The following is a 21193-nucleotide window of genomic DNA, read 5'->3' as shown; positions in this document are numbered from 1 at the left end:
CAGGAAGAAGAGATTGCTCATCAACGACCCTCACAAGGACTTTCTTTATTGTATCTATCTTGACCATAAACCAAAGGATTGTAAGATTGTAAGGTATGTCGCACGTTTTCAACTAAAACTTTGAAAGATCGGGAAGGGAGGCTTCTCATGTGGCGGCAAAGGCTTAAAACAGGGATACGGTGGTCTCTGATGAGGACAGTGATGCCTCTTCAAGATCCTCCTCTATAACGCCTCAAAAAAGCCTTTGGATGACCCTGCATGTCCATCTTCTCAGCCACCAAAAAAGGCGCCTAAAAATCATCAGAGAGCTCTCATAAATATAGTGCTCCTCCTAAGCCACCTTACTAGCTGCAGCAGGATAAAAATCTAGCATCTACGAAAAAATCCAATCACAAACCAGCTTCAGAACCTTCTACTCCTCCTCCGAAGCTTCAACATACATTTAAGAAGCCTACCTCAGCTCCACCGACGGAGAGCACGTCGATGACATCTATGACGATGAGAAGATCCTCTTCGGGTACTGTTTTAGTTGCATTGACGCTGTCAACAGTCGCCAGCTTCACTATATCATCGGTGGCGATTTCCTCGTCGTTGACATCATAGTCGACAGGTCAGGCTCCTTTATCGTCTACGATGCACATTGCTTCATCTTCTAAATCGTTGTCATCGAAAAAACATCTATCGACGACCACTATCCAGTTGACGGCAGACCTCTCGTCAAAGGCAGGTCTCACCACGACGACCTCCTCTTCCTCCGCGTTGATGGTGCAAGCCACGTCAACGGCGAAACCAGTGTCTACAATTTTGTCATCGTCGGCAACCACACTGTCCTTGTCCAGGAAACTTCTTTTCACCAACGGTTTATCGTTGACGACAGCTATTTCGTCGTCAGAAGAGGCACATCTGACTGTAAAGAAGCCTTCGTCGACTGGCATGACACCAAATGCAAACAGAAAAAATGAGGTTCCATCAAAAGATAACCCTTAACTCCAGCTTTAACTTCCCCCAGTCAGGTACAATCACTCTTTCCCTCACACATTTTAGATTTTGATGATGAGGAGAATGACTCTGAGAATGATATCTTCTTTGGGGCAGCACAAAGCTCATCAGAGCTTAATGTTAAATATCATGAGGACTCAGATGATCAGAATTATGATGATCAACAATGTTATCATTCACACCAGCATCACCAGCAGGATGTGGTGTGTCTTCCTTCTAATCTCGTAATGGACCTCCAATCCATAGTAGCAGATTATAAAAAGAGATTTTCTTCAGCATCGCCTCTACAACAAGCTCCTCCTCCGCCTTTTGAACTACAGGTTCATTCTCCTATGCCATTGCAGCATGGTTTTCCAGTTATTGGTTCCTCTCCTCAGGAAGTGCCTTTGCAACAACTGTCAACTTGTGAAGAAGAAGAAAGGGAAGAAAGTGAGAGTCAACAGGATGAGTAAGATGCTTACATAATTCCTCCGCTAGCATCACCATCTCCGCCCCAAACAGATTCACCTTCAGAGGATATAGGGGGTTTCCATAACCTCTTGGAAAGAACAGCCAGGCGCGTTGAATTACCAATGCCTGCGCATCAGCAAGACTGCTTCCTTTATGATTTTAAGGAGCCTTACAAGAAGTCAGTAAGATCTACATTTGGGATCAGGGCTCAAAGATTGTGCAAAATCCAACACCAGTGCCACCAGTGTTACCAAGGCTGGATACAAAATATAAAGCCCTGGATGACACACCTGCTTGCCTCACAGGTCACCCTTAACCAAATTTGGCTATTTTGCAAGCAGCTCAGTGAAGATCCAAGAATCCTTTGGCTCCCCTTTCAGCAACCCCTGACAAAGAAGGCAGGAGGCTCGACAACATAGGCAAATGCTTGCCAGCATTAGTGGTCAGAGCTTTAAATTCTCTGGCGTTATTGGGCTGTTACATTAAGCAGATGTGGTCAGACATTGCTGCATATGTTGATAGTCTTCCACCAGACGTCAAAGAAGCAGCAAGAAAAATGTTGCTAGAAGGTGAACACTACGCCTCAGAAATAAAAGACTGTGCTGTTGACATTGCCTCCACAAGTTTTCGCCAGCTAGCTGGGGCTACAGTCTTGAGGCGTTGAGGGTGTCTGGAAGCCAAATCATTTAGACCTGAAGTACAGACCAAAATTTTGGACCTACCTTCTAATGGGGAAGAATTATTTGGAAGTCACGTCCATGAGACTTTGCAAACAATTAAGAAAGATACTTAAACAGCTAAGTCTTTGAGGGCGTTACAGTACAAGAAAATGCCTTTTTGTGGTGCTCGAGGTAAAGGACATCCATCTTACAGTGGAGGATACCAACAGTTTGGAAACCCAATTTACGCTTCTTCCACCCAACAATACAGACCGCAATTTACTCAACGCCAACTACCTATTGCTGCCTACAACAAGTCCTCTTTCAGAGGAAAACAGGAGGACATGACAAAGACACCAGTCTCCCATGGGTGTCCGTTCCGAATTTAGCCTTTCGGTCTCTACTCTGCCCCTAGCATCTTTACGAAAATGCCTAGCGCTTGTTGCAGCATACCTCAGGCAGCACCATCATCATCACATTTTTCCATACCATATACCATACCATAGCCTGTTCGCAGCTTTTCAAGCAACTAGGTCTAATTCTGAATCCGGAAAAGTCAGTCCTTCAACCCTCTCGATGGCTAACCTTCCTAGGTGCCATTCTTGACACCATTCAAAACAAGCCGTACCCCACGCTAGAAAGACAACAGAGGTTAATTTCCGTACACCTTTACAAATCCCTCCTGGGAATGATGTCCTCCTGTATTCACCTATTCCCTCACTTTTGTCTACACATGCGTCCTCTTCAGGAAGCTTTAAACATGCAGTAGGTACAGGTCAAGGGAACATTCGATTACATAATTCATGTCTGTCCTCCCATGATTACATCACTAACCTGGTGAACACAACCTCACCAGTTGTCACAAGGCTTGGCTTTCCTGTCCCAGGCTACGCCTCTGGTAATAATAACGGATGTCTCCTTGGACTGCTGGGGAGCTTTCCTACAAGAGCTTCAGGTTAGTGGAAAATGGCCATCATCTCATTGGGATCTCCTCTTCAATCTCCTCGAGTTGAGAGCAGCATTCCTGGCACTTCAAGCTTTCTTGCCCAGGATACAAAATGCTTTGGTTCCTGACAGAACAGACAATACAACGACAATGTACTACCTAAACAAGCGAGGCAGAACACAATCTCTCCTGCACTCTCAGGAAGTTCAACTTATCTGGTGCTGGGTGATTCAGTACAAGGTGTTGCTAGCAGAGTATGTACCAGGAAGACAAAACATCATAGCATACACTTTAAGCAGACTAAAAACCTGCCACAAGTGGAAATTAAATCAACGCACTCAACAAAATTTTCTCCCGGTGGGGCAAGCCAAACATAGTCCTTTTTGCAACACCGGACAATGCCAAATGCTGGTACTTCGCAAGTTGGCATCTGTGAGAAGTTGGCCTGGTATATGCTTTCCACTAGCTAAAGTGGGCACCTTGCACCAGTCCAAACGACCCTTATTGAATATTAGGTTAAAGACAACCTTTATTGAAAGCTATCCTAGTGGTAGCTATGGAGAGCAGCCTTCAGGCTAAGTCTCGAAGGAATGTAAAGCAGCTTGGTATACCAGATTATAACCTCCTGAATGACCAAATGAAAGGAGAACCACACAAGGAATATATGAAATATATGTATTTATTACTAAACACTCTCTATTAACCTCTTTATGAGATTAGAGAACAAGGTACACAATATTAAAGCACTAGAACGACAGTAAATAGCACAGTACACAGCGGGCTCCAGGGGGAGACTGAACCATATACTAAGAAAGTGGTATGACAACCACGACTTGACTAGACACAGTGCCTAGAGCATGTAGAATTGCTGGGACCCCAAGGAACCACCCAAGGTAGTGACACAGGGGACCCACAGAGGACGTGTGCAGTGTGAGAACACAGCCTCAAGCTCCGTACAACTCTATGGGAAAGTCGCGGTTGGAATTTTAAAGATTGAGGAGACTTAGGAGAGGTCTTCAAACAAAGCCTTTGGAACATAGAAGGTTCTAAGGATAGCACCCTTGAGAGTACAGAGGCACCCGTGTTACCTATCCCAGGAGAGCCGAGTGCATAGAGGTCAAGTAGTGTCGGAAACGGTCGTTGATTTCAGTGGCGTGATGCGAAGAAGTGCTGCTGCCGGGAAGATGAGAAGTGTCCGGTGTGATCCGAGCCTGAATCGGAGCTGAGAAGAACCTGAAAGCAGAGGGAAAAGAGTCTGGGTCACTTCACAGTGACCAGGAGTACGATAGACAAATGCCCACTGATGTCGGGTGTTTCAGGTGAGAAGAGGTGAAGCTTGACTCTGCAGCCACGAGGACCAGGAGATGTCGGCGACGACCAAAGTCTGCAGGCGAGCTGTCCCACGAAAGATGTTGAGTGCTTGGGGGGGGGGTCAGTGTCCGGATTGAACCCCAACAAGCCTTGGCAACTGCAACCCACGCGGTCAGAGAAAAGATGCTTAGGTGAGGACCAGCAAGGTCCTGGGGACTCCCCAAGCGATGGAGAGTCCGGGCACGTCTGGAGCAACCAGGAAAGCCCACTGAAAGTTAAAGTTCCCTTCTCAGGGACCCACAGGTTGACGAACCAGGGATCGCGAAGGGACCTCGAGCTGAATCACAAAATATCAGCCCACGGAACACTCGTGGATTGTAGGCTGGAAATCTTCAGTGGAAATACTGCTCGGGGTCTGGACTACAAGTAGCCCAAAGCACAGCCTCGGGGATCGCCAAAAAGCATATGCTGCTGCAAATGTACACGGTGCCTAGCGGTTCGGGTTGCACGGTCCTCACGAGGGATGCGGGTCTCAGAATTGCTGAGAGCACAAATCAGCTTCGGAGTCCTTCAGGAGCTGCGTAGATGCAAACCGGTCAGATGCGTTTAAGGTGCCTACCTTGCAGGGGAGTAACTCCTTTACTCCAAGGAAGATTCTTTAGTCATCCAGCGTAGTGTAGATAGTCGAAGTACTTGGTTTCTGTAGCAGAGTTTCATACAGGTAAATCTAAAGTCCTGTAGCCAGGGGTTCGTACTTTATACCCAAGGAAGGGGTGGGACAAACTCTGTGGACCCACCTATGGGCAGGGGCGGTGGGTGAGATTTTAAAGTGGTGGGGCGCAAACGAATTAGCATACAGCACCGTAGCGAGCGAGCGCAGCGAGCGAGCCCGAACCCCAAAACGGGGGTTTGGGTGGATAACCCCCCCCAAGAAAATTTTGAAAAAAAAGAAGAAAAATCGTGCATTTTCAAGCAAATTTGAGAAAGCAGGAAGGTTAATAAAGCAATTGTGAAAGTGCAGTTATTACATTAATAGATGGCATAACATAGGTAGCTGCTTATTCAGTATTACCACAGAGCTTCATACATTCTGTCCTATTATGCTCAGGTGCTGAATTCAGACTATAAGACTCATGGAAATCTCAGCTCTAAGAGTAGAAGAAGTTGCACAGCAGTGTAATGGTTGCCAGGCTCGTTCCGCAGGAGCGTCAGGAACTTGAAGAAAAGTCCACAGTCTTCCCCTACGGCCTTCCGACTCTATTAGACTCTAGAGTAACGAATGGCACGCAAGGGGAAAACAGGGAAACAAAACAAGGAAAGGCGGGGGAAGAAAAACAGTCTTACAACATACTGAATAAGACTCTAGAGTAACGAATGGCAAGCAAGGGGAAAACAGGGAAACAAAACAAGGAAAGGCGGGGGAAGAAAAACAGTCTTACAATATACTGAATATAAAAGAGGCAGCGCAATGCGCTGTTACCGTGATTCTGGTTGAGCTGAACTTTGTACACACACTTCACATAGGTCCACGCAAGTACCCCAAATATAAATGGTATAAAGCAGTGTTTCCCAAACTGTGGTCACATTCCCAGGGGGGTCCTCAGGCAGTAATTTTAAAAGCACAAAAAAGTTCCTTGTAGAATCAGCAGTTTTCCAGCAACAATAAAAGTGTCAAGATTACGTCGGTGATTAATGTACCTGCTGGAGAGAGATGAGAGTTGTGTCAAGTGGCAGCTTTGACTTATCTAATGTAGCACAGAGGGTTAATATGCCTACTGCAAAGAACGTGTACCATGCATTTTGAAAAACATTTTTTATGTGCCTAGGTTAGTGGGTTACTGCTTTAGTCACAGATTCTTTTGTTACTGTGCAGTTCATAAGTGACAACCGTAATCTAGCACAGTGACCTATAAACTGTCATCAAAGAGCTGCTTGCAAGCTGCATGATACAAGTTAGAAACATATGTTTGTTTCAAGTCTTTCATTATCCTAATCCTGCTAAAAAGGTTTATTTGGGTGGAAATACATTTTTATTGTTAAAGTCAATGCTAACCACTGTTATGTTCTGAATCCTGAGTTTGTGCTTCTCCAGACCAAGCACTCTTTAAAAATGCCTACCAGTATGAATAACATGTGAATCCTACACCCTGTAGTCGCATTTGCCTTGTGTAACATTTTCTATACACTGATTTACACGTATGAATCATTGTCTCCATGGGGCAGATTTGCAAGAAAATTGACTGTGTGTCGCAAGCCATTTGGCTGCGCCGCACTGAGTCACTTTCGAAGCACAGGGATGCGACATATTTACAACAATATGTTGCATCTCTGTGCTTCCCCCTGTGCTGGCGCACAAACTGCTGCCATACGCCTGCACAGGCACATTTGCACCATGGTGCAAGGATGCCTGTGTCGTGGGGAGATTGTTTATGTGCAGGAAGTAACCCTTCCTGCATGTAAACAATCAGAAATGGTGTTTTTCAACTTCTAAGTGTGCTGCATTAGCACACATAGAACTTGCAAAACGTCATTGTTTTACTGATTGTTTATGTGCAGGAAGGGACACCTTCCTGTACATAAACAATCACCAGAGGTAATATCCTGTTTCTATGCGTGCTGCAGAATGCAACATGCATAGAAAGAGGAGAAATTAATAAATTTCTCCAAGTTGCCCCTCCCTACGCCTCCCCTGGGGTGGCGTAGCATTCAGACACATTTCCAGATTTACGATTCCTCGTAAATCTGGAAATGTGTCTGGTTCCATGGGTTATGCGTGGGAACACCCACAGCAACACTCATGGAACGTCCCTTTCACGTAAAGTGCTGTGTGCAATTGGGCCATATTTACAAGACCAGTAAAAGTCACGCAGGGTTGCTTTTCCTGCCTTGGAAATATGGGGCACTAAAAATAAATGCGTCACTGGTGCATCACTTTTTGTGACGCACCTGTGGCGCAAGGGGCTTGTAAATCAGCCCCTATATGTGTGTGATTTAAGGTGCTCTGACATCCTTCAATGGTATGAGAGATGTTATAAAACAAATTAAATACATGTGACAGAGGGGCTATGGAGAGATGAGAGGCACTGTTGGAGGAGGGGATAATATGGGAATCATTGAAGAACCCCAACAAAGATTGTCATATCCTGGTGCATAGTAAGGTCATCATTTACTACTCTTTAAAAGCTGATACAATTCAATATATAATGATACATTTGTTGTAGACTGCACCATTGTTTCCTAAATTGTCTTGGGGGGAGAGCCTCCCAAAGCCCCCTTTGTAGTGGTCAGGCGCACTCACTGCACTAGGTGTGCACTGTATGGGGACTGGTCTGAAAACATTTGCCTGGGCTGCTTTGGGTTTCCAGTCTGGCCCTGGCAGGAGTCTCATACTGCGAAATAAAACCAACCATTTAAAAGTTAGTCATGGAGATGCAGCGCTAACCCTCCTGTTTTTTGCTAATTCTTTTGATATAAAATACTAAAATCCTTAGTAATTCGAGTATCCGTTTTGTGTGCACACGTGTGTTTATTGTTTTCGAATTACTGTTTTAATGTTTGAAATTTAAGTCATACAAATTGCTTGGGGGTCCCCGGCTTCCAGTGGTGACTCAATTGGGGTCCTCAGGAGTAAACAGTTTGGGAACCACTGGTATAAAGGTTTTCGCAATTTGCCAAGGGGAAAGGTTTGATAGGCAACACAAGCAACGAATCGTTCACCCTGCGGGAGACAGGTCCGGCCAGTGAACAAAGGTGAGCAAATCTGTGTAGTCTCCAAATAGAACAAACACTACAAAACTTTTAAAAACAGAGATAACAATGCATTTCTTACCTCAATCAGAATTTTTTGTATTCAAACAAGTAGCAGCATTCACTTTTTGTAGATGAAATCCGCACGTCTCTCTTTCAGTGTAGCAAACTTGTCAATTACTTTCATGTTGAAGTCCGGTATCTTTTGGACTAGCTTGCTCTCTACAGATAGCATCGCCAAAGCATTTAGTCTTTCCTCTAGCATGGTGTTCCTGAGGAATGTCTTTATGCGCTTTAAGGCTGAAAAACATCGTTCAGCTTCTACTGTTGTCATTGGAGTCGTAATCACAATTTTTAGTAAAGTCACTGTCTCTGTAAGTGAGTTTTCCATATGCAGTTTATGAATTAAACTCAGCAAAGTCAAGGCGCTTGTGGCCTTCCGGTACACAGGCATTCCGTAGAGTACAGTTAACTCAGTTCTCAGCTGCTCTTTTTTGAGCATAGGATACGCTTCCACAGCCTGATTCAGAGCACGCTCAGGGAAGGATTCATCATATTGTGCAAACTCTTTACCTTGCAATAAAGTCGCACTCACCAAATGTTTTGTGAACGAAAAGCGTTCTTTCGCCTGCACAATTACAATGTCACATATCTCCTTTCCAATTCGAACCAGAGAGGTGATGTTTTGTCTGCGGTTTGCAAAAACAGAATGCTGCGGCAGTTTGCTCTCTAAATCTTCAACCCCATCTCTCACTTTCATAATCTGTTGTACAAATGCAGATGTATTGGCTTTCACAGAGACAGTATCTAGGTCTTTTCTTTGCAACTGATCGTATAACACATCAACAGGAATCATTATGTCATGAAATAAAAACAGTAAGAACTGAAACTCTTTGTCTTGTAGTGTTCTAATAAAGCCATGGGCTTCATTCTGACTTGTGTGATCAAAGTCTGCTCTGGATGCTATGGCGACAAAACATTTCTCAAGGCCCTCCCTCTGTTCAAAGATTAAGTTGACTGTACGAATGTGAAAGTTCCAACGAGTTGAGGATCCCCTTGGTACGCTTTTGTCCACAATCTCATGAAGGGCTTCTGTTCTTTTGGGGGAACGTGTGAAGAATGCTGCTATGCCTCCGATATCCTGAAAGAAGACTCGTGTCTCTCTGATCTTTGATACCGCCTGTTGCATAATAAGATTGAGTTGGTGGGCGTAACAGTGCACAAAATGAGCATTAGGGTACACATCTCGAATTCTCTTCTGAACTCCACTAAGGCTCCCACTCATTACGGATGCACCGTCATAGCTTTGTGCGATAAGCTTTTGTTTTTGAGGCAGGTCCGGGAAAATTAAGTCCAGTTGACACAGTATTGCTTCAGTGATGGTTGCTGCACTAGAGTCACTTAAATGCGTGAAGCCATAAAATCTTTCCACAATGTTTCTGTCACTGTCAAGGTACCGAAACACTAACACGGACTGTGTTTGAGTGGACACATCAGTGGTGTCATCAGCCTGAATAGCCACAAAGTCTGTGTTTCGCAACTCTTGCACAATATGGCTTCTTATAATTTCGAGCATACAGTCAAGGAGTTCATTTTGTATTGTATTAGAGGTGCCCTTAAAGACTGTAGCATGTGCTAAATGTCTTTCCAAATCCTGGTCTATGGTTGACATTAAATCCACTAGGCCTCGGAAGATCCCAGGTTTTGAGGAAGTTTCCGATTCATCATGGCCTCGCAATGCCAGTTCGAAAGCACCACAGAAACGAATGCAATCAATGATCTTGGATAGATTTTGTCTGTTCTTATCCACAGCTTCATTGTGTTTTTGAATGGATTTGCGATACGCATCATTTATCTGCTGCTCAATTGGTGCGTCTTCCCCCAACATTCCCAGTCTTGTCAGGTTTTCCAGATGATTTCTTGTGAGCGCATGCTTCTTTATTTTTTCAGCGATGTGCTTCAGGTCGACCATTCCTTGCCGTGTCCAAGAAAAGTCACCGCCAAACAGCAAGCAGGGGAAGCAGAACAGAGAATTGCGTATAGGGCAGCCTGTAAGCCAATCAGCTTTTGTGTACCAGGCATTTGAGAATGTACGTTTTGACATTTTTCCTCTGTCCTGGGTAGTTTGCTGTAGGTTTATTTCAGGCTGATGAGGTCCCAATTCTTTTAACTTCAGTTTTTGTTCAAGTGGCCGTGACTGGAATGACTTTGTAATCAGCTCTTGTACTGTATTCATGATGGGGTGTCGGGTGTTGCTGGCCTTACCAATATATATATATATATATATATATATATTAAAGAAACCTGTCAATAATCAAAGTACAACGTATAAGGTGCAGTGCAATAATATCAAATTTCAGTATAAATACATTATACATATATATTGTGTGCATTATCCTAATACATCTCAAATGACTGCTAAAAATAGAGCCGTACTGCCTCCTGCCTCTCTGTGCCATAGTGTTGCTGGAGGCACTGAAAGACACTGCTTGAGGGCCTTGAGAGTGACCACATGACATACATGCTCTAACTACGATGTAAAAAAATATATAGCATCAGTTGCCTTACCTTTAACACTGGTGTTTGCTGGGTTGTAGCCGGGGTCGGGTGAGAGAGCAGCAAAGGAGGTTGGGGTCCTCTTGTTGTTTGCTGGAAAATTGCCCCAAAATGCGGTAATGTTTCAGGTTGTCAGGTGCTGAAAATGAAAAGATAACAATTTATTTTTGAAACAGTAGGGTAATGAAACAAAGACTGTGGGGAAAAAACATAACGCTCCAATAAGCATTAATATTAACAATACCCATTACAATTCACAAAACAATAAAGGCAGGCTCGCAACGCACTGGGAAATTCACAGATTTCATTTGAATCAGATTAAATATTCACCAGTGTACATTCAAAAGTTAAAACTTTTATTTAGCTATCCGCATGTTTTTGGATGTCAGCACACGGGGAGGCCGGTTTTGTTACAGTAGCGTAGCTGCAATATCGGCCCCCAGCAACAAAAGAGGCACAAAGCCTTCTGCTAGCACCCCTACCACCCTCATACCCGCCACGCGGCCGGCTGAGCTCTTGACCAGTTTTGGTTCCCAGTCCAGCCCTGGTCCCTGACCATCCCTTTGACACTTATAACATGGGACTCTGCTTTTAAAGGAATTTTCAGACTGGTGGTTGTGCTCCACGAATAAAATGTTAATGACGACTTGAAGATAATTAATATCCAGTATGGGAGGCGGGGCTTTCTTAGTTCAGGCCCCTAACCCAGAAACTTTCACCCGGAGAACCTCCGAATTATTTTCGTCACTTATTCTATTATAAAGATCGACGATGCTGCCCTCGGAGCCTTCCGTACAGGTTCACTCACTTCAGTCGGCTAAATTAAACAAATGGGTTCTGCTTCAGACTGCGCGCGCTGCTGTTCCTGTCCGCAGGGAGTCGGCGCTGCTGTAATTCGTGCACTTTTGAATCCATAATCATATGGAAAATAGGAGCTCTTCTAATTTATGCGCGTGCTTGACAGGACGCTTGTTCGCAGTTCTTCTGGGAGATAACACATTTCCATACCTCGAGTTCTGATCCGGGATGATTATACAAACGAGAGAGACGGTGCGAAGTTTTGAGGCAACTTTTTTTTAAACCAGCTACTCTTCTTCTAAGATGTAGAAATGACGCATTTTAAAGAAACGAGCACGCGATGGTGAAGTGCCTTTTTCAGCAACAAACATAAATAAAGCTGGCTGATTCAGTTCTGATCAAATATGTTTGTACATTTACTGTTAATATGTCATCATGCCCCGAGGTCAATTCCGTTTTATCATTTGATTTTCAAGCGAGGGAGTATATCTGATTACCTGTTACAGATGGCCCCCGCACAGGAGGTGTTTCAGACCTGCTTATATGATTTGCCCTGAATACATACACATACGGATCGGGGCTACTCACAAATAGAGCAGCCCAAGGGGCCATCAACTTACTTCAGTTCACTGAGTTCAGTTATTCATCTGGTCAGTCCGCCCCCCGCCATAAATACTTGTATCTGTAGAAGTGTGCGTTGGGTTTACGATAACTTAATCCCCAAGTCAATAATAACCTATTTAAGGCGTGTCCATGACTTTGGTGGTTGAAATGGCAGATTCCCAGTGAGGTCAATGACCCCACATATACGCGGATCAGTCCTGCTTCAAAGGTGTGTATTGAAATCTCCCGCCCAGACAATAAATATAGGTCTGGGGTAGAGAGAGAGCAAATCCTCACCAATTCTCCCAAACTCATCAACCACTGCTGTAGGTTTAGCAAAGTATTTATTATAGAAGTTTATCAACATTAAATCGGCCTCTTCCGCCCATTGGCCACTAAAATATGAGAATGTGGCGAAGTGTTCAGGAAAGTGTCCTTCTCAAGTGTGAGCTATAAGTGTCAGTAAAGCACCTTTGGATCTACCCGAGCTCGAGGGAGGTGCTGGAGGCAAATACATTCGGAATTCCGCAACTCCCTGTGCCATTCCGAGCTGCCTTTTTTATTATTATGGCCTCCTATATTCCATGAGAGAAGTGAGGTGTCAATTTGAGCCCCCGGGGGCAAATAAACCCCTTGATGGTAGCATATATGACGCGGTGCGGGTTATGGATGCCTTGCAGGTAAAAATCTGATCCATGCAGCCCACCCAAATTATTTACATCAATTGGTGCGTTTAAACCTTTGCTCATCAAATTATTGGGTGGATGGACTTGGATAAGTGAAGTAGAAAGTCAGTCACAAGTATCCATGTTCTACAGAGGGGCCAACCTGTAGGTAGAATACTATTGGCTGGCCTAGAAGTAGAAACCAAATGTCTATTTGCAAAATGGCTCAGACTCTGTGTATTCGATCTATACATAGCTGGTGGCTTATAAAACAAGCATTGGCATAGCTAATAGGTCTCGCCTTTGGGACCTTTTAAGTATTTAGCCATGCAACACTTGATGTTGTTGCACCAAGGATATTGTGCTGGATAACTAAACACTTATAAGGTCCCAAAGGCAAAACCTATTGGCTATCCCAATGCTTGTTTTCTTTACTTTTAATTTACTGTATATTTTAAAGTGTGTGCAAATGCATTACAGAGAAAGGAGCAGCTCAGTAGCAAATTAAAGCTCCGGGGCCCTTCGAAAACAAATTATTATATTTTTTTTAAATGGTGAGGGAGACAAACAACGTCGGAGCTAGGGAGAGGTGGGAAGAACATTTAAAAGTCTGTGGAGGACAGAGTGGGGTAGAGCAAAAAATGGACATGCTTGGGGCAACAACACAGAGAGTGCAGGGTGGGGATGTGAGGGGAAAGCAGCACACGGAAAAGGCAACAAGAAAACACATGCACTTCCATGGGGTGATTTAAAAAAACATTTTTTTAAGTTGTTCCCTGAATAGAAACAGTGGAAGGATGCAGCTCATCCAGTCAGAAACACTGTAAAACAGTTATGCTCAAGAGGATGGGCAAACACAAGAAAAGGAATGAAAGCCATTGAGTAAGAAACACGCAAAAGAGGCAAGAAAGTCATACAATCATGAGAAATAAGTCGATTCAAAGCCCTCTGTAAGCATTGGTTTTGTGCACAATAGATCGTTCAAGCGAGACCTAACAATGTTAAAATAAGAGATGAGGAAGAGCTAAAAGGAGGGAGAAAGAGAAATGATATAGAAAGAGAGAGTGGGAATTTGAGTTAGAAGAGAGTAAAAAGTATAGGGTGCAAGTGAGCGACTAAACATTGGGTGAAGGAGAATGAAAAAAAGGAGGCGAAAGCAGGGTGGAAGAGAGGTTAAGGAAGATGAGCTAGAAAGAAGGAAGGCATGGAGGGGATAAAGAGGAGATGGAAGACATAGTGAGCAAGAGAGATGAAAGGATACAGAAAGATGGAAGAATAAAAATGGGTAAAGAGGGGGAGTGGATTGGGCAACTGAGTGTGGAATCCTTGTTTAAAACACAAATGCGTCAAAAGTCTCCATGTTCTGTATAAATCCCACTTGCACATTTTGGTGCCCCCCAGCGTGATCACAAATTATTTAAGCATTCTAATGATTCAGTGCTTTGAAAATAGCCTCTCTGGTTATGTCAGGGCCCATTTTATGTCAGCATTTGAATTCTTGCAAGGGTCTGACTTTGCTACCTTTCTGTAAATCTACATGAAGCGGCTGGAATTATGTCAGAAGCTATAACTCCAGCAAGCCCGGGAGCGGTGCGTGCGTGCGCCACACGCGTGCTTGTCACAGTAAAAGACAAACACACTGCTGGCACAATTTTTTTGATATTAATTTATCTTTCCTCTTCGGGAATAGCAATACGCAAGGCCAAACACCAATCAAAATATAACCTGGTGTCTTCCTGAAACATTTTGGACTATAGCGTTATTTCAGGCTTGTCCTACCAGTAGCTCTCCAGCTCCTTTTGAGTAGCTTTCCGGGGGGGAAAGCGTACTCTACTAAATCGAAAAAGTGTTTATTCGAGAAAAAAAAATTATTTTCAGAGCTCAAGTCATAAGATTTTTGGAGAAAAATGGTTGGATTTCAAAAATACTTTTAAAGTCAAGTGATAAAACATGTAGCATTGGGGAGACATATTAATAATACTGTTACCTTAGTGCCATAAGCATTTCAGCTACAGCTGTTAAGCACTTCCTATGTAAAAAGATTCCAAATTGACAGACTTTTTAAAGTTATTGCTGGCAACCCTGCCAGTGCCTTATGCACTGAGCTGTCAGTAATGTTGAATAGCGTGGCCACCACCTATATCATCTTGTCTCATGTCGTTGCTATTACAAGGCCAACAACATTAGTAGCTCGGGAAAACTTTTATTGAACATAAGAAGCTCTGGTTACAGAAAAGGTTTGAGACCCCTGCGTTATTTACTATTCTAACTTTAAAAACTAGAAATGCTATCTGTTTGAACGTTTTTCCTCAGCAGCCTGCTGGGCACAGCCCACGTGTACAGCGGTGCAATTTGTGATCCCGGTTTATACCCAAAAGAAGCTTGAATGGCGCACGCACGAGTCATGATCAGGCAGAGCGGGACAGTCGGCCGCCGCCGCAGCGGTGGTTTGGAAAGGTTTCTGCACCTATGAAATCTCACCCACCGCCCCTGCCTATGGCTTCGGCTAGCCCGGCGGCATGAGAGCTGAAAGCTTCGTGTGCTGCCACCCGAGTGTGAGAAGGAAGTTTATTGCTGGACCAAACTAAGCAAGCATTTGCAATGCAACAGGTGTCTCGTTTTCGAAAGCTTGAGCGTTTGGTGTTGAAAATGACAAGTATTTTCCTTTAGTTTGTTGGATGGAGTGGAGTCATATATATTTCCATTGCGCTCTTGACATTTGCATGAACTCGCCGCGCTGGAAAACCAGAAAATGGGAAATAGATTATGAGGGGGGGGGGGGGGGGGGGGGAGACCAGAGTGATTTGCTGCCTGGGGGGCAAAAGAAAATGTCACAACAAGAGAATGAGATGCTCCTGAAGCTACAACATTTTCAACAGCGGAGAGACAAGCGTAAAACACAGACACGAGAAATAGAGATACATAGATATGTAAAGAAACAAGAAATGTTAAAGACAGAGTGCGAGATGGGGCAACATGGATGGTAACTTAGCAGAGAGAACGAGAGAAAGTGGAGAGAGACGAAGACAGAGGTCAGTGTGTAGGGTGAGAGAGAATAATCTTACCTGTCTATAGGGGAACTAATGAAGGTCCTGCGCACACACACCGTCCCTCACGACCACGAGGCTGGGCTCAGGCAGCGACGCGCACGCACGAGTCAGTCAGTCGAGACAGAGTGAAGTTCAAGTTAGTGAACCCGACCGTTACTTACGTCGTCACGCTCTCGGCATCCAATTGCCCGCCCCTGCGGTGACCGGCCAATCCTGGCGCAGTGGCGCTGCATGCAGCACCAGGATTGGCTTGGAGGGCACAGTGACTCCTCGCCCTGTCGGCCCTTTTGCTGCCAGCGCTGCCGCCAGCAGGTCCTGCACCCCCCCCCCCCCTACTAGCTAATGGGGCCGGCCTGGGTGCGCATGCTCGGGCAAGTTGCTGCCCTGAGCATACATGCGGGGATAAAAACGTATTTTTTTAAACACAGACACCAGCCAGCCCGGCCCGCCCCCCCCCCCCCCCCCCCTGCACACTCCCGATAAAGTCGGGTGCTGCCCGGCGCAGCGGCGCCGTGTAAAATGGTAAGTAATATTTATTAAAACTTGATTTATTTTAATTGAAATTCTTTAACGCGGGTCCAGGGCTGGTGGGGCTACGCCCCTACGCCCCAATGGACGCACCGCGGCTGCCTATGGGAGGGTCAGGACAGAGGGGTGGCTACACCCATGTCCTTTGTCCAGTTTCGTGCCAGAGCACGAGCAAATGGCTCCTGCAACCGTTTGAACTCGACTATGCACAGGGACACCAAATGTGCCCCCAGTGCAGACATCAAAGCACTCTCAGAGTGCATCTACCCAGTCCCAATACACTAAAGCCTGTCTGGGACGTGGTCATACCTCCCTGTGACAGGAAACCTATTGTCCAACCTTCCCCTGCCGGAGTTTCATCCAGCAGCAGGAGAACAGACTCGTGTCTGTGGCTGGCAGCATCCATCCTGTGATGTCAGGGTCGAGAAAGCTGGTACCGGGTGTACCGGTGTTGTCATATTTCTCCCTCTAGGAGGGTGGAATCATACCTTCCACACCAGTTACTGGTGTGGGGGTATGATTCCAAGGTGTTTGACACCAAACATGACATGTTTCCATGCAGCCGTTTTAAAGTTAACATTTACCGTGAGGTTATAATGCACTTAAGAGTATATGGTTGGCTGCATCACAAACAACCCCGGAATAGAGGTTCCGAAGGCTGCAGAGGGGCTCTGCTCATGCAGGTGCACCCTCTCATATAAAACCCAGCACCCTGCCTTCAGGGTTGATAAGGCCTGCCATAGGGGTGACTGATAGGTTTATATGTGCTGTGATATGGAGTAGATATAGTGAACCTATATCTAAGTAAGAGGTGCATGCACCACGTTACACAGGCTGCTGTAGCAGGCCTGTTGTGTCATTTTGAATGGTCTCAAAGGGGTGGTGGCATAATACATGCTGCAGCCCCTGAGATGCCTCTGGGGTACCTATGCCCTGGGTACATAGTATACCATATACTAGGGACTCATAAGGGTACCCCAGAATCCAATCTGGAGTGTACTTAAGGTACAGCAATCAATTTAGGGAGAAAACAGATAGACTGGGGTCCTAATTAGCAGGATCACTGCCAAACTAAGTCGAAAACCAGCAAAACACCAGTCAAAAAATGGAGGTAACCATGCAGTCAAATTCCACCTTCCTACAGCATCCCCATCAGGGATCATGGGGGAATGCCTTTTCAATAGCATGGCCCGGCATATTTGCTTACGCCTTTTGCCCCATCCCTGTCCTCATAAGGGTACTGAAAAAGATAAGGGCAGAACCCTGGAAGATCATACTAATACTCGTGTGTGGCCTCCCAACATTGATACACAGAACTTTACTTCCTCTCAGTGCAACCTCCGATCCACCTCAAACCAATTCCATCTCTGTTGAAGATGAGCCAGGGACAAGTATGTCACCCAGATCCCAGTTCTCTGAAATTACCCGCCTGGCTCCTGAGTCCCAAGAATTTCAACACTTAAAGATTCCACAGAAATGCCGAGATGTGTTTGCTAGGGCACGAGCAGATAGTACTAACAAGAGGTACTCTTTCAGGTGGAAGCGGTTCTGCATTTGGTGCACATCATCTAACGTCCTTCCTCTTCATCATCACCAGAAGAAATGTTGCCATATCTCCTGCATTTGGCGCGTTCCGGCTTAGCTCACGCCTCAATAAAAGTGCACTTAACGACCATTTCCCGCTTCCGAAGATCAAGCAGTGTTCCACCTTTATGGTCCAGCAGACTGGTGAAACAGATCTTCAAAGGATTGTTCAGAACTTTCCCACCAGTACGAGCCCTTCCTCCTACATGGCAGCAAAACAGTGTTTTCACAACTAATGAAGCATCCTTTTGAACCTATCCGTAGAGCGGATACAAAGTCCCTGTCCTGGAAGGTTGCTCTCCTACTGGCTCTTACTTACTTCAGCAAGGAGGGTTAGCGAACTTCAGGCTTTCACTACCTAGGAGCCTTACCTACAATTTAAACTTGAGAAAGTAATTCTGTGTACAAACCCTAGGTTTCTCCCTAAGGTCCCTTCGGACTTAAAATCGTGTTTCCCAGCCGAACGTGCTTTGCACTCCTTGGATGTCAAACGGTGCCTAAAATTCAATTTGGACAGTTTCCAGGCCCGGCTTTAGGGTAGCGCGACTGGTGTGGCTGCACTCGGCGTTGACCTGTGGAGGGGGGGCGCTGTGACCTCAGGGGGGCGCTGTGTTTAGTCATATCTTATGATGTGAGAGATGAGGGGCACTTTTGCAGGTGGTAGTGAGAGAATCCAGGATGCGGACATGGGGACGCCAGAAGTGATTGTCGCACCGGGCCCGATCAGCGCTAAAGCCGGCCCTGACAGAACCAAATCCTTTCGTAAATCCAACTAGCTGTTTGTAGCCTACAGTGCACCTAGAAAGGCGGTTCCTCTCACTAAACATAGCATATCAAGGTGGATATCAAGTGCGCTTCTTTTCTGACATCAACAAGTGGGCCAACCTTTAGCGTCAGAGGTCCATGCTCACTCCACCAGAGCCTTGTCCACATATATGGCGCTGTTTACAGGGGTGTCCCTACCGGATATCTGTATAGCAGCAACCTGGAAAACGGCACACACATTGACACAGCATTACTGATTGGATTCGGATACCATGCAAGATGCGGCAGTGAGACATTACTGATTGGATTCGGATACCATGCAAGATGCGGCAGTGAGACAAGCGGTTCTCAGACACCTTTTTCAATAAAGGTGAGCCTTTTCTTTCTTCCCACCATCGGTTTTCGAACATACATTTTCTATGATAAGTCTGTATAGATATTTATTTATGTATTGTTTTATTCATGTAAGTGCACCGAATAGTATTTAGCGTTGTCCACAGATTCTGTTTACTGAATGAAAATGTGTTCATTACTGCGCTCTACTTTGATTCAAGCATGTGAATCTATGAAAGTTCCAATACTGCAGTAAGGAAACAGGTTACTTACCTGTAGCTGTAATTTTCTCCTGCATTGGAATCTTTCCTCCATTCACATATAGCCCCCCCCCCCCCGAGAATACAGGGTGGTATCATCTGATTGGCTGTTTTCTAACTTTGGTCCTTTTTTAAAAAAAGGACAGGGATATATTACTAAATAATTAGGGCTTAGGCCCTATGTTCTATGTCTACTAGGACATTAGAACTACAGTTATAGATAAGTAACGTATTTCCTATTCATTGATGCTGCATTGGCACTTGTAGAAACAAAGTAAAGTTTATGTAGAGTACTTTCTGGCTGCTGTTAGTGCGATAGCAATGTGATCTTTATCAGAGCATGCTGCTTATGGTGATATCTTCATTTCAAAAGCAGACTGTGCTACAGCCTTCTTTGTTTTACAGCGATTTCTTGCATGGAATCAGTTGTCAACATATAAAATAGTTGACTATACTGAAGCATGCTAAAAGGAAAAATTATTTTGTTTTTAAATGGCAAAAACATTGAAATAATTTGGAACAGATGAAATGCGCTACATAACTACCTGAAGATGATCATTCCAAAGAAGACAGAGTTTTAATGGGCATGGAGAATAAAGTATTCCTTCTCCCAGTAGATGCGTTTTTCCAATGAGAAGCCAAGGTTTCAATTGCCACATACACAAATCTTTCCCCTACCTCAGATTGAATTTGTGTCAGCAAAGGGTTTGTTGAATGCGCGCACACTTTTTATATGTTTGATAAAATTATATGCCTCAAAGGCCTTAGCATGTGTAAACATGGCCTAGATTAAAGACTAAAAGGGTTGGAATGCGCAGATTAGACCTTAATGTCTGAAGTAGGCGTTCACTAAAATGATCAGTGCTTCTTAATTTCTAGTGTAGTCAATCTGCTTTGTGCTTTCTCTCGTTTGATATATTAATTTTTGCACAGTTTCCGCTACTTGTGAATAAGAAGGACAGAGGGTGTTTTTTTCCTACATTGAGTTTTGGACTTGATGCCAGTCGCAGTTGAGGTCAAAGTTCTGCTTTGAAGTTGCGTTCCTCTTGGTCATTCAAACCTTCAAAGCAGAAGAAGAAGAAATACAAAAATAGAGAAGAAGCGGGATGATGACACCCCTTGACATTGCTCAAAATAGGTCATCCCGTCATACTCAACTTCCATTGTGTCACTCTTGGAACCAGATCTCTTAACACATCACTCCACCCAAGGAGCCCCCCCCTCCCCCAGGGGCACAGGGGGAGGGGGGGGAACCGCTTGCCCCCTGAGAGCCCACTGCTGCCTCTTCTGTATGCAACACCCGCCCATATGATCTTTTATAGGTTTTTGGTGACTGGGGCTGAACAGGCTCATTCTTCAGGGCCAAGATGGAATTATACAGGGAATCTGTAGTCCCCTCTGGTGCTTCTTTATGCCCCATTGGTCCAATTCCTGCTGGTGTGTCTGCTCTCTGCACCATTCAAGCCAATGGTTCCCCCACAACAGTACACAACAGAGACCAGTACCCTAAAACCACAACTATTTATTGAATTCTAGGAGTGGAACCAAAGGCTAGTCGACTGAGCCTTCATCATACAATTGTTATTGGCAGACAATGGACAACATCATCAGGTTAGACACTGATCATATCCAGGTGCCTGACCTAGTAGCTCACATTGAGGCTGGTAGCAATAAAGTAGCAAATTTACTGCCCCTCCATCTTCGGACACTTCAGACTACCTGGCCATGTAGAACGCCAGTGGATTTAACATGTCTCCTAAGGAGGATATCAAATGCTGTGCTGGTCTAGTATCCTTCCATTCTGTCCTGACGAGGCAGCAAAGGTGTTGGGACAACCCCTGTCTGCAGTGGAGATCAAGTCCGGTATTTTGAGTGAGGTTGTACAGCCTGTTTTTGTGGCATCAGAGCCTCTGTAGACTTTTAATTAAGCATTTCTTGA

At 44.8% G+C, this 21193-nt stretch overlaps 2 protein-coding genes across 5 annotated transcripts in view; one reads left to right on the top strand and one right to left on the bottom strand.

Moving 5' to 3' along the window:
• Positions 1–21193, top strand: part of KMT2E (lysine methyltransferase 2E (inactive)) — a 2077373-nt gene that overhangs the window by 757544 nt on the left and 1298636 nt on the right. The window lies entirely within an intron of this gene.
• Positions 5988–10348, bottom strand: LOC146856129 (zinc finger MYM-type protein 1-like). The gene is made up of 2 exons (XM_085650325.1): positions 8195–10348; positions 5988–6066 (listed from the first exon to the last, which is right to left on the bottom strand). The coding sequence occupies exon 1, from the start codon at positions 10346–10348 to the stop codon at positions 8234–8236; it is 2115 nt and encodes a 704-aa protein (XP_085506451.1). The 3' UTR covers positions 5988–6066; positions 8195–8233.

Source organism: Triturus cristatus, chromosome 4_1 (genome assembly GCF_964204655.1).
Source record: "Triturus cristatus chromosome 4_1, aTriCri1.1, whole genome shotgun sequence".
Classification (NCBI taxonomy): domain Eukaryota; kingdom Metazoa; phylum Chordata; class Amphibia; order Caudata; family Salamandridae; genus Triturus; species Triturus cristatus.
The sequence above is the reverse complement of the archived record's forward strand: the minus strand, read 5'-3'. Positions and strand labels throughout refer to the sequence as shown.